The sequence below is a fragment of the Suricata suricatta genome, chromosome 1 (genome assembly GCF_006229205.1).
Source record: "Suricata suricatta isolate VVHF042 chromosome 1, meerkat_22Aug2017_6uvM2_HiC, whole genome shotgun sequence".
Lineage (NCBI taxonomy): Eukaryota > Metazoa > Chordata > Mammalia > Carnivora > Herpestidae > Suricata > Suricata suricatta.
In genome coordinates, this window is record NC_043700.1 from 135922330 (window position 1) to 135936301 (window position 13972).

At 42.6% G+C, this 13972-nt stretch overlaps 1 protein-coding gene across 3 annotated transcripts in view; it reads left to right on the top strand.

The window, feature by feature from the left end:
- Positions 1 to 13972, top strand: part of PPEF2 (protein phosphatase with EF-hand domain 2) — a 53386-nt gene that overhangs the window by 31889 nt on the left and 7525 nt on the right. For all 3 annotated transcript variants that reach the window (XM_029944772.1, XM_029944759.1, XM_029944766.1), the window contains exons 7-13: positions 1364 to 1410; positions 2395 to 2561; positions 3275 to 3311; positions 3399 to 3548; positions 8132 to 8506; positions 10465 to 10650; positions 11745 to 11887. In XM_029944772.1, the coding sequence (XP_029800632.1) occupies positions 1364 to 1410; positions 2395 to 2561; positions 3275 to 3311; positions 3399 to 3548; positions 8132 to 8506; positions 10465 to 10650; positions 11745 to 11887 (1105 nt within the window). The remainder of the gene's footprint in view (positions 1 to 1363; positions 1411 to 2394; positions 2562 to 3274; positions 3312 to 3398; positions 3549 to 8131; positions 8507 to 10464; positions 10651 to 11744; positions 11888 to 13972) is intronic.

Genomic DNA, 13972 nt, shown 5'->3' on the forward strand with positions numbered 1-13972 from the left:
AATGTTTTATTTATTTTTGATACAGAGAGAGACAGAGCATGAGAGGGGGAGGGGCAGAGAGAGAAGGAGACACAGAACCGGAAGCAGGCTCCAGGCTCTGAGCTAGCTGTCAGCACAGAGCCTGACGCGGGGCTCGAACCCACGAACGTGAGATCTGACCTGAGCCGAAGCCGGAGGCTTAACCGACTGAGCCACAGAGGCGCCCCTTAAATTATCCTTTAAAGTTTATTTATTTATTGAGAGAGAGAGAGAGAGAGAGAGAGAGAGAGAGAATCCTAAGCAGGCTCCAAGCCATCAGTGCAGAGCCCAACATGGGGTTCGACCTCAGAAACCTGAGATCATGACCTCAGCCAAAATCATGAGTCAGATGCTTAACCAACTGAGCCACCAAGATGCACTTAAATTTTTAAAATTATTATTTTTTATTGTAATCTTTTTAAAAAAACAATTCAAGTTAGTTAACAGACAGTATAGTCTTGGCGTCAGGAATAGAAGCCAGTGATTTATCTCTTACATATTATACCCAGTGCTCATTTTGAAAAGTACCCTCCTTAATGCCTATCACCCATTTAGCCCATCTCTTCTCACCCCCTCCAGCAAACTCAGTTTGTTCTTTGTGTTTAAGAGTCTCTTGTGATTTGCCTCCCTCTCTGTTTTTATCTCATTTTTGCTTCTTTTTCCCATTCATCTATTATGTTTCTCAAATTATACATATGAGTGAAATCATGTATGGTATCTGTCTTTCTCTGACTGACTTATTTCGCTTGGCATAATACACTTCAGTTCCATCCAGGTTGTTGCAAATGGCAAGATTTCATTCTTTTTCATTGCCAAGTAGTATTCCATTGTGAATATATACCACATCTTTATCTATTCATCAGTCAGTGGACATTTGGGCTAAATCCATAACTTGGCTCGTTGATAGCACTGCTGTGAACATTGGGGTGCATGTGCCCCTTTGAATCAATATTTTTCTATCCTTTGGATACATGCCTAATATGTAACATCTATATCTCTTAAGAAGTTTCCTAACGCTGGCCCATAAGTGAATAGAAGCTTCCTACTTCAGATGAGGCAAAATCTCTCCAGTTCTCACTTGAGTTTGTATCCCTGCATTATTCTGTCTTATTTGCTTCATTTACTATTTATGATAGTCATGTAGAGAAAAGATATTGTGTTTTCTTCTTTCAATACTAGCTATCTCTGCAACAAAGGAAATTAATATTTATCCTTATCTTACATATGGAAAAATGAATAACCACAACTTTGTCAGATTTTTCTGTGTATTTTCCTTTTCATAGTGAAGATGAGACACAGTGGTAAGGGCCAATAGAAACTGATATTCTTTTTCTGTATTTGTTAGGAGATTTACATGGCCAGTTGGATGACTTAATATTTATATTTTATAAGGTATGAATGTTTAAGATCTTGTCTTGCTTATTTTGGAACTATTAAACAAGTGCTTAAGTATTGCTTGGATTTTTTTAAATATTACTTAATTTTTTATTTTTGTCAATTTTCTTTAATGTTTATTTATTTTTGAGAGAGAGAGACAGTGTGAGTGGGGGAGAGGCAGAGAGAGAGAGAGAGAGAGGGAGACACAAAATGCACATCAGGCTCTAGGCTCTGTGCTGTCAGCACAGAGGCCGATGTGGGGCTCAAACTTATGAACGGTGAGATCATGACCTGAGCCAAAGTCTGACGCTTACTTAACCTACTGAGCCACCCAGATGCTCCAAAAAATTACTTTAAATTATTTAAAAATAATACTAGTAGCAAATATGTAATAATGTAAAAGCCAGTATCATATTATATTTAATATTATTTTTGTAAACTGTTTTAAAAGTCTGAGGTTAATAAAGAGAAGGAATCCTTACTTAGTGATTGATTTTCTTTTTTCCAAATAAATACAATTATTGATTATCAAAGCAACTGAAAGCTATTTTCCTATCCATTTTTAGTTATAAAATGTAGAACTTGTAACAACATACAAGAATGTCCTATTAATGTATTATTACTTTACATACATACTATGCTTCCCAAAGCATCTTCCCACTTACTGTCTTTTTTAATCCTGAGGAACCTGACACCTAAAATGTGGCCAGAACTTAAAATTGGCCTTTGGATCAGAATTTCGGTGTCCTTTGCACATACCACATGGCAACACTCTGGCTTGGTAAAAAGCACTTATTTTGATCAGCACACTAGAAATGAGATATAAGACCAATAAAACAATACTTCCACCTTTTATTGACAATTCACATTTGGAGGAGAGCCAGAAAGCACAGAATTGGTATTCAATCTGATGTAACTGTCAAATGCCCGTTGGCTTGACCTGATTTCCTATTCCCTTCCTTTGTTGCCACTTCTTGGACTTGTCTTCTTTTTGGGAAGAATGGCCTCCCATCACCAGAGAGGGCCTATGTCTTCAATGGCGACTTCGTTGACCGAGGCAAGGATTCAGTTGAGATCCTGATGGTTCTTTTTGCCTTCATGTTGGTTTACCCCAAAGAGTTCCATCTTAACCGCGGCAACCATGAGGACCATTTGGTGAACTTACGGTAATAAACTAGAACGTGCTTGGGTGTTTAATGTTTACTTGCTGTGATTGTGAAAAGTTATTTTGCCAGAGCTTCTTATTTGTTAGATACCTTTTAAAAGTAGTTTTTCAATTTTATAAAGGAATACACAATGTATAACATTGAAAATATTTCTTAAAAACCTATACATTATCCTGCTTCTAATAAAACCATTCAAGTTTTTTCCATATATCCATACTCTTTATCATATAAATAATAAAACTCACTATAGGGAAACTAAGAAATACAGATAAACAAAAGGAAGAACATTTGGGGCGCCTGGGTGGCTCAGTCGGCTAAGCCTCCGACTTCGGCTCAGGTCAGATCTCACGTTTGTGGGTTCGAGCCCTGCGTCAGGCTCTGTGCTGACAGCTAGCTCAGAGCCTGGAGCCTGCTTCCGGTTCTGTGTCTCCTTCTCTCTCTGCCCCTCCCCCTCTCATGCTCTGTCTCTCCCTGTATCAAAAATAAAATAAAACATTGAAAAAAAAATTAAAAAAAAAAAAGGAAGAACATTAAAATATCCCATAATTTCTTGACCCGGTGTTAATGCTGTAATTGTAAACATTTAGCAATTATTTCTGTCTCTTTTCTATATATTTGAGTAGATGTATACAGTATCTGAATTTTTATAAAAATTCAGTTATACCATAGCTGTTATCATTAAATTTAATATCTATTTTTGCTTTTAAATCTAGATATGGCTTTACCAAGGAAGTTATGCATAAATATAAGGTATGCTGCCTTTAAAAACTAAAGTTTCTCTTAGTTCAGATAAATTTATCATTTGAAAATTATTATGTTCTTAATATCACATTTCAGACACATGGCAAGAAAATACTAAAAATACTGCAAGATGTTTTCTGTTGGCTTCCTCTGGCCACTCTGGTTGATGAGAAGGTCCTGATTCTTCATGGAGGAGTGTCAGACGTGACTGACCTGGAGCTGTTGGCTAAACTAGACAGGCACAAGGTACTGACCAAGTAATGAAATAGTGCATTTTTCATCATAATTTAACCCAGTTCATAATAATTTAACCCAGTCACTGCTTGCATAAAGTAAATGTCATTTTGCATGCAGACTCCAGGTGACTAATAAGGCTGTTAAGAGAAGCCATTAGGGGCACCTCAGTGGATCATTTGGTTAAGTGTCAACTTTGGCTCAGGTCATGATCTCACAGTTTGCTGGTTGGAGCCCCATGTCGAGTTCTGTGCTGACAGCTCTGAGCCTGGAGCCTGCTTGGAATTCTGTGTCTCCGTCTCTCTCTGCCCCTCCCCCACTTTCTCTCTGTCCCTTTCTCTTTTTCTCTCTCCCTTTCTCTCAAAAATCAATAAACATTAAAAGATTAAGAGAGAGAGAAGCCATTAAACCATTAAAAGGAGAAAGATTAAAAATCCACATCTGGGGGTTCCCGTGTGGCTTAGCTGGTTGCATGTCAGACTTGATTTCTGCTCGGGTCATGATCTCACAGTTTGTGAGTTTGAACCCCGTGTCAGGCTCTGTGCTGAAAGTATGGAGCCTGATTGGGATTCTCTGTCTCTGCCCCCTTTCTCTGCCTCTTTCCTGCTTGTGCTCTCTCTCTTTCAAAATAAATAAATAAACGTTAAAAAAAAAAAAAAGAATATACATTTAGGCTCAAGGAGCACATATGCCGTGATCCATTCATGATATTTCTATGGACATGACAGTGGGGAGTAGCAGCTAGAGCCATCTATTTGCTGTCCCTGATCTAGACAATTATAATAAATACCCCCAATCACTGTACCTGAAGAGCCTCTACCTCTCGAAGAATTCAGTTAAACTCAACAAATGTACTGAGTGCCTGCTTCATGCAGAGAGGATGCTATTGGCAGATAGAAAAATGATGATCCATTTCAAATTAAACTCAACAACTATTTAACGTGCTTACTATGTGCAAAGGAAGTGGTGGGGAGATACAAAGATAACCAGAGACGGTGCCTGCCCTAAAGGAATTTACAGTGCCCAGCAGGAGGAGGGAGTGAGAGACAGAATACCTTATACTCCACTATTAATACGTCTCTGTTTTTTGGTTTCACTTTGGAAGTAAAAATTTAGAAAACAAAGACTCTATTTTATTTTAATCATAGACTCTTACACTTCAATGGTGTCTTATGGCTTCTATACTCCCAACTGCCCCTTCCAAAACACAGAATCCCTACTACAGCATCCTTGACAACATTCGTCTGAGCAATTACTGCACAAGCTAGAGTGCTCTGGACAACTCAAATAATATACAAGTCTGTGTGATATGAGACACAAGTGAAAGAGCATGGCTTTGGAACCAGACAGACCTGGATTTGAATCTGGGAACATGCTGTACTTGGCTGGTATGGCGGCTGTGTTTTACCAGGTTATCTAAGAACCAAGCCTTCTTAGGTCTTGTTACTCTCCCGTCCTTAGCATGTCTTTCCTGCCCTCATTTGTATAGACCAAGATAGCCTGCCGCCACATCTGTGTTCCAAGCAGTAGGATAGAGGGAGGAAGAGGGGAAGAATATCCCTGCCCTTTAAGATACAGCGAAGAAGTTGCATACATCTCTTCTGCTCTCGTCCCATTGTTCAGAGGGTAGTTACATGACTACTTGCTGGAGGAGAGCCCAGAAATGCAGTCTTCTGTCTGGTTGGCTACATGCCTCGTGCAAAAGTTAGGGTTTCCATTCCTATGACAAAGAAGGGGAAAAGAGATGTCGGGGAATGGTAGTCTCTTTCACACAGATACTGAAGTATGGGAGTGTGTTCTTTTTTTCCTTAAGTAGGTATGATGAGTGGTTGGATAGGATAGAAATGGATAAAAATTCTATTTCTGCTATTTATAGTTATATTACTTTGAAAAAATTATTTAACTTACTGTAACCTCAGTGTCTGAGTCTATACAATATAAGTGACTGTAACATAGATGTTGTGAGGATTAAATGAAAATACATGTGCATGTGCCTTACATTTGTACTCAATAAGTGGAAGTAGTATTAACTACTATTGACAGAAAAGTGACAGAAAACTTCAAACAACAATGCCTTGTGAACACTGGGAGCAAACAGTCCAGGGCTGGTAGTAATACCACAAAGTCACTCGAGGCCCAGTGTTCGGTTCTCTTGTTGCTCCACTGTGCTATATCATGGCCCAATGTGGCTACCTGAGCTCCAGCCATCACCACCATATCCTAGCCGCATTAATTAGAGAGTAAAATAAAGGCTTGTTTCTTCCCTTTGAGGACATTCAGTTGTATACAAAACTTTTGTTCATATTTCTGTTCAGAATTTTGGCATATGTTAACATCTAGCCGAAAGGCAGGTTGGCAAGTGTAGTCCTCATTCCAGGCAGTATCTGTAAGAATCTGGGTTTCTATTGCTAACAGGGAAGTGTAGGCAGATGTTAGGGTAGCCACACACTACCTTAGTCTGCCCTGGTTGCTACCCACATATCCATGCATATCCTGCTCACCCCCTCCCTAATGGAGTCTACACTCAGGTCTCATCCAATGATTGCACCCAGTTCAAAGCCCAAGGTTTCTGGATTCACGTCCTATCTGTCAAGGTCTGGCTGTGACCCAACAAGTTATGTGTCCCTATGCCCACAAATCCACTGTTGAAAGGGGAAAAGGATAGCTCCTTTGCAGAGGTGAGGGAGGAGGCGCCTGCAACATTTTTAAGAGCTTCCTCTGAAAATCTTCATTATAAATCACCTCTCTGCTTCTCCATGATCTCAACCCTTTTGTGTTCTTCATGGAGGAGGCGGTGCCCACGGGACCTAAAACCAGCTCTTGGTCAATTCTGCATGATGTCTGGCACCTTTTTTTTTTTAATCAAAATACTCTGTTCTGCTGAGTCTATGTACAGAGGTAGAGACAGCAAGTCACGATGAAGCAGATGATCTCATGGGAAGAATCACATTTAATTTTGTTAACAGGAGAAGTAGGAACTTTTGGGAAAGGATACTAAAGAACAGTTTGCTTTCTGTAGCTTAGCAAAAAGCTAACTTCCCAATAGTTGGTTCGCAAAGCACTGGGGAGGGGTTATGTAGCCATTTGTACAGAGTCCAGGGACCGCTTGGGAGGAAGACACAAGAGTAGGAAATCTAGAGTCAGATTTCTGGATTCAGTCCTGGTAATGTTTTAGTATCTCTGCCCTCAGTTTTCTCATCTGCACTATCTTTCAGTATCTGCACAGGAGTGTGAGGGCTAATCAGTTAACTCATGTAAAACTAAAAATGAGGATGCAATTTCATGCCTCAGAGCTAATCGGTGAATTCATTTTAAGTACCCAGAATAGTCTATTTAACCAAAGGCCCAATACATATTAACACAGTTATTCTCCTTAAAAATCAAAGTTAGGGATGCCTCTGGGGGACAGATTAATAACTTCCTTGAAATAAAGTTACCTGGGGGTCAAAAGGGGTGGGACTGATGGTCTAGCCCTCACTGTGAGTTGCAGCAAGATGAGAAGGAGAGTGGGTTACGACTCTGTTTACATTTGGTGGCCTTCCATTCCCTACGCCCAGGGGCTGGGGCTGCCTAGGAAGTCATTAGTGCTTGTCCAAAGTTAGAGGACACCTCTGTTCCGTTCTACTCAATCTGGATGCCTCTCGAAACATCATTCGGGTTCTGCCGACTCTCTCCGAGTGTCCTTCCTTGTTCTTACCCCAAGCCAGTCCACACCGGGACCTGGCTTTCTTGGATCACAGTCCTTACCTCGATTTCCGGAAAGTTCTCATTCTTTGATTAGGCCCTCGGACAGAGTTCCCTTGGTGAGCCAGACCTCTATCCCTGAGATCCGTCCAGATGTTGTGTTTTCCCCGAGGCACTCAGGCTTGCCAGGAATGGTCGATGAATGCCCCAGTTCTGCCCTGAGGCCTGGCTCCTCTCCCATGATCAGAATGCCCAGTCCCCATACCATGATGACTCTGAGTCAGTGACAGGGACCAAGCTCAGAGTCTTTGGCAAAAAGAGTCTTTTTCCAGTTAGACCCAGGCTGAACTCAACCCTTCCCTGCCTTTCTCAATGGATCAGACAGCACTTCCTGGAAAATACCATGAAACCGCTGCCTCACCCACAGGGAGCCTCAAGGGTTTCCTATTCCAACATTTTCCAACAGCAAGCTGCATTTCTTTGTTTTAGCACCTGGTTGAACGATAAGAGAGTCCATACAAGCTCACCCTCCTGAGATGTGCCCTTTTACATCCTGGTCTAAAATTCACAGGCTCCTTGAGGAAACAGTGGCCTAGCTTAGTATGTCTCACATTATCTGTGGTGGAAGGCCAGGTCTTATAACTTTCCAGTTTGTCACAGATCAGTACTTTTGTAAAGTACTGTGAAGTACTAGAAAACTGAAATAGGGGGGGAAAATTGTAAGCCCATTGAACAAGTGCTTGAATATCAGCAATACCAAACTGCTAGGAACGTTTCTGGAGGGTTCCTCGTGACCCTGGACCCGCGCTGGTCTGTGGACCTGTGGGCAGGGCCCTGACCAGGATGTGTGCGACTCAAAAACCCGCTTGCGGTTTCAACCCAACATCTATGTCTTTTCTGGACACTTTTAGATTGTTTCCACCATGAGGCGCAAAAAGAGAAAGAAGAACGGGAAACAAGCGAAGAAGGAGCAAGCCCACCAGGCGAGCTCCGCAGGGAGCCCGGCCCCGTGGTTTCTCCCCCAGAGCCGCTTTCTCCCCGCTTCGCCTCGCCGCCTCCAGGCGCACGGAGCCGGCCGCGCGGCCAGCGTTCCCTGCGGCGCCCCCGGGGACGCGCAGGCGCTGGCCCTGCAGGTGCGGCGCTCCGTGGACCTGGAGCTGGACCGGTGCCGGCAGCAAGCAGGCTTCCCGGTGAGCCGGAGCAAGGAGGAGGCCCCGCTCGGCGCGCCAGAGGCGGACTCGGAAGCCGAGGAGCCGCTGGAGCCCACGCTGGAGGAGTGGAGGCAGGTGGGTTGTGGCCAGGTGCTGCTCCCTGGAATGTGGCCGGCTTCGGGAGAGGCTTTGAAAAGTCAGAACAAGCCTCTTCCCTCCATGTAAATTCGGGATACTTTTTCCCATGCCCCTTCACTCTCCCCCTGCGGTTAGAACACCCCAGAAGAACATTAGTATTTGCCTAATGACTCATATATTTAAAGTTTGAAAAGGCATAGGGTGATGTGGCCGATGGGCTCTATTGCCTAAGCAAACTTGGTTTAGTGACCAAGTTTAGCATCATTGGGGTAGGAAGGTAAGCCTTGATTTACTACTGGGTGCTCTTGTATGATGCTTTATATTGAATGTGTCAGAAAGATGGCTGTTGTAGCTCAAGGCCAAAAGGGTTAGGTCAGCGGCTTCTGTCCTTCTCTGTTATCAGGCAACTAAAGGCTTTTCCAAGATCTCCAGAGCTATGTCATAGGGCCACTCCTCGCTGCAGGGGAGACTGGGAAAGCACATATTTTGCAAGGCCCAGTGCCACCTCAAACACCTCTTCTGTTAGCAAGGTAGAAGGAGGATGAATATGGAGTAGGCCCTCGTGGTATTTGCCTAACTGGGACTCTGGCAGCCAAATGGAGAGCACATTTCACTGGGGGCAATTCTGTGGCAGGGAGGCCCGTAATCCATGTGGGAGATCCATGCGGTGAGTTTGTGCAGTAGTGTTAGCAGAACTGTGTGAATTTGCTGGTGTTCGACCATTTTTGACCTCTAAAAATGGCAGTTTTTTTGTGGTTCATCTAGTAAAGAAAAAGAATTCAGAATTATTTAAGAGCTGAAATTATCAGAACTGGCTGATTGATTGGATGGAGGGTAGTGAGAAAGAGGAGTCACAGCTGACTCCAAGGCTGGAAACCTCAGAGAGAGAGATGGCAAGTTTAGGCTACGTTCTTCCTGCACTTCAACGTCAACTTAGAATGGAAACTTAAAAATAAATGTAGGTCTCTCTTTTGGCAAAACATGATTCAATCATAATGTGCTGATCTTTACAAATCAAGTAATTTTTCCCCTTTAAAGTACATTTAGAAAGTATTTGGTGTCAAACAACCAAAATTCGCTGAATTATTTCATATAAGTTGTATAGATTGGCCATCAGTGTTTTCCTGAGCAATAACAAAAGGGTGGAACCTGAGTTGCTAGAAAAATTGTTCAGCTTTTCTGCAAATACTTTTAAAAATGCTGAGGGGCGCCTGGGGGGCTCAGTTGGTTGAGCATCGGACTCCAGCTCAGGTCATGATCTCACAGTTCATGAGTTCAAGCCCCTCATCGGGCTCTGTGCTGCCAGCTCAGAGCCTGGAGCCTGATTCAGATTCTGTGTCTCCCTCTCTCTCTGCTCCTCCCCTGCTTGTGCTCTGTCTCTCTCTCAAAAATAAATAAACATTTAAAAAAAAGTTTTAATGCTGAAATTACTTTAAGAAAAGAAGCATTTGATTGCACTTTCTCAGGACCACACCTGGGGCCTGTGAATACTGGATGAGAGATTGTATTGCCAGCCCCAGATGTCTGCCTTTTCTTTGTGGCAAATGTCCAGGATCCTGGAGCACTGGGGCTGACTGGAGACAACTGGCTCTGATCAAAGCATCTACCAGAGCAGGTCCCTTTTAATCTGTTTTACGTGTTGAGCTTTCACATAAGATTTATTTCCAAGAAAGTGGGTACAAGCTTGTCAAACAATATGCATGTACACACACTCGTTCCATGAGTATTAAAAAAAATTCTGAAACCTCAGGGATTCAAAATATAAGCATACGTCAAATATTGATTATGCAAAAAGTTATTCACTTATTTTTATTCAAATATCTGTATCCTCTTCCTCCCCTCCTCCTCCTGTTACCCTTTTTTCTTCTCTTCTTTTTCCTCCTCCACTTAACACAGGAATAACTCTGAATCTCTGTCTAGATTTTAGGCAAGAAACCATCTCTTGGTCTCTGCAGGTGGTAGATATACTGTGGAGTGATCCAATGGCTCAGGAGGGCTGCAAAGCCAACACTGTTCGCGGAGGAGGCTGTTATTTTGGACCTAATATAACAGAACAGTTGCTACAGAAATACAACCTGCAATTCCTGATCCGCTCACATGAGTGCAAACCTGAAGGCTATGAGTTCTGCCACAGCCGCAAGGTGGGTGGGCCATGTGCGGAAGCCCAGGAGTGGTCCATGTCACTCCCCTCCGACCCAGATGAGCTCAGGCTCCCGATTTCCCACAGTCAGCTGTGTCTTGTGTTTGTTATCCACTTGCTCAAAGCATCCGGGTCCTTTATTGTTATTTATCCTTGACTCTCATCGCCTCTTTAAACCTCAAAATTTGACTGCTACTACCGTTCACCAATACCCTGAGAGGAGAAAGGGGGGCAGGTACTGTCCCATCTCGTGGGTAGAAATATGGCCTGGCATTTTCCCAGGCATATCTCGATTCTGTTAGTCACATTGCTCACTGGCACACGTTTCAAACAACAGTATAACAGATTTCAGCACTGGGCCCCGGGCAGGGATTCAGGGTTGTCTGTTTTCTCAGGAGCGTACGTAATGTCCTGTCTAATCTTCGGACATCTTAATCCTACTGTGTTAGTCTGGCCCAGTGCCGCTAGGTTGAGAGTATTCTCACGAAAACTTACTCTACAAAAGAATAACAGCTTTCCATGCAGGAAAAAAAAAAGATCAACTAATCTAAGAAATTTTTGGTTAAACAGTTATACAAGTTTCTACTGCAGGACTTCTGAGAACCATTAGTTTCCTACATTCCTTGTAAATCTCCAAGAAGAGATCCACTGTCTACCATTTCCCAATGTATTGACAATGGAAACTTGCCCCACAGACCATCTCAGGAGGCACAGTGCTCTATAGGAGACCCTGCTTTGAGGCCTCACACCACTCTGATAACTGGCTTGCCAATTGTAATCGCCCTTCCCAATTTATTGGATCCAGCTTGCCTCTGAGTTGAACCAAATGAAGTGTTTTCTATGATCCCTGCTATTGTACTTGGGATAAAAATGTGAAGAAAGCATGTTGTGGATGTCCTATCAGAATGCAAGTTGTTATTACTGGAGTCACAACTCTTGCCCTACTAGCACTGATGACTTTAAAAAGTTTAAAAAGATTCATAGGCGAGATCAAGGAAGAAGAGAAGCCCCTGAAATTGGGTTGGGCCCTATCAGATTGAGGGTAAAGAGTTCTTCAGCAAACCTGAATGCCTTTCTCTCTCCATTTTGATTTAGGTGTTAACCATCTTTTCTGCCTCCAACTACTATGAAGTTGGTAGTAACAGAGGGGCCTATGTCAAACTGGGCCCGGCCCTGACCCCGTACATCGTGCAATATCAAGCTAACAAGGTGACCCACATGCTGAGCATGAGACAAAGGCAAGACTTTTTAATGAATGATTTTCAGAAAAACAGAATTACAGTGTTTGTGGAAACTTTGAAATGCCACGCGTCATTAGGTTTATCCATGTTCTAAGTGAAAATTCAGAACTGAGCTATGTTAGCAGTAAGGTCTACAGTAGACATTCTAGCAGGCACCTCTTCCTTCTCCTCCATACACTTGAAGATCTGTACTGACCCATCAGGAATGGGAACAACAAATTTGCTTCCTGCAGAAATTATTCTCAATGGACACGTCTTGGGTGAAGACCATGTAGCAGGCCCCTAAGTCTTTCCAGGGCCACTCTTCTGTTTTCTCCCATTTGCAAAGGGTTTGTGGGACCCTATAAGCCACAGCCGAAGGTTCTTTGCTTTCAAGGGATTTGACAGAGGGGTTTCAGTTCACACATTTGTTAGGAATGCCCTTTTCTCCCTGGGAAGGAAGCATATAATATTACTTAAAGGGCTCCTGTTGAGATGATTCTGAGTTCTAACCTCAGTTGTGAGCTTAGCACACACTAAATGCTATTATAAAGAAGTTATATGTATTATCTGAAAATAGGCTTAGGAAATTCATACTAATTTCAGTTTTGTAGGGGAGATCATTAAGGAACACAGATGAAATCAGCTGGCCCGTGGTCACACAGCTAATATACAGTGAAGGCAAGCCTTAACACAGGCAGTCATATTTCAGAAGTCACATACTTAATGGACACACAGGATTGCCTCCTACCAGGAAGCTGGCCCAGAGTCTATAAACTGCTAACAGATACAGTTTTAGTGCTACTGCACAAGCTTCTTTAATTATCAGAGGAACTAATTAGAAATCAAAACAAAGTTGACATAAACCCAGTGGAAAAAGAACGCATTAATATTTACCATCTGCCTTGAGTGAGTGCTATAAAGTGCAATATTTTACATCACTCTTGAGTTACTAAACATGAAGAGTTATTAAATACTCAAATTATTAAAAAAAATCAAGGCCAGCTCCACTCAAGAAGTTTTATATGAAAATTTAAATTCATTAAGTGATGGTCAAACCCACTGTGCAGCAGAATCATCCATGGAGCACTACAAAAACGCAGCCGCTCCAGCCTCACGGCCGCTCCACCAAATTGGAATCTCCAGGGGTGGGCGCGGGGCACCCAGAACGCCACGATTCCTTACGGTGTTGGTGTTGTCACTACACAAGAAGTCACTGTAGGGAATGCTATACAGAATATGTTTTAATAACATGATCAAAGAGCTCTTTGAGGGGCGCCTGAGTGGCTGTCAGTTAAGCGTCTGACTTCAGCTCAGGTCATGATCTCATGGTTAGTGGGTTCAAGCCCTGCATTGGGTTCTGACAGTTCGGAGCCTTGATCCTGCTTCGGATTCTGTGTCTCCCTCTTTCTCTGCCCCTCCCCGCTTGTGCTCTGTCTCTCTGTCTCTCTCAAGAGTGAAAAAACAGTTTTTAAAAATTTACCACAGGAAATCTTCAATGTGATGAGCAGAAAAAATTTACAGCCAAGAATCCTCTACCCAGCAAGCCTGTCTTTCAAAATAGAAGGAGAGATAAAGGTTTTCCCAAATAAACAAAAATTGAGAGAATTCATGACCACTAAGCCAGCCCTACAGGAAATCCTAAGAGGAACTCTATGAGGGAAAGATCGCAAAGAATACAAGGTGCCAAAGACACCACTATAAACATAAATTCTAGGGAGAACACAATGACCCTAAACCCACATTTTTCGATAATAACATAGAATGTAAATGGACTGAATGCTCCAACCAAATGGCACAGGGTAGCAGAATGGATCAAAAAACAAAACCCATCTATTTGCTGTCTACAGGAGACGCATTTTCGACCGGAAGACACTTACAGGTTCAAAGTAAAGGGATGGAGAAGTATCTATCAGGCAACTGGAAGCCAAAAGAAAGCTGGAGTAGCCATACATATATCAGACAAACTGGACTTTAAAGTAAAGGCAGTAACAAGAGATGAAGAAGGATATTATATAATAATTACAGGATCTCTCCATCAGGAAGAGCTAACAATTATAAATATCTATGCGCCTAACTCGGGAGCACCCAAATACCTAAAGC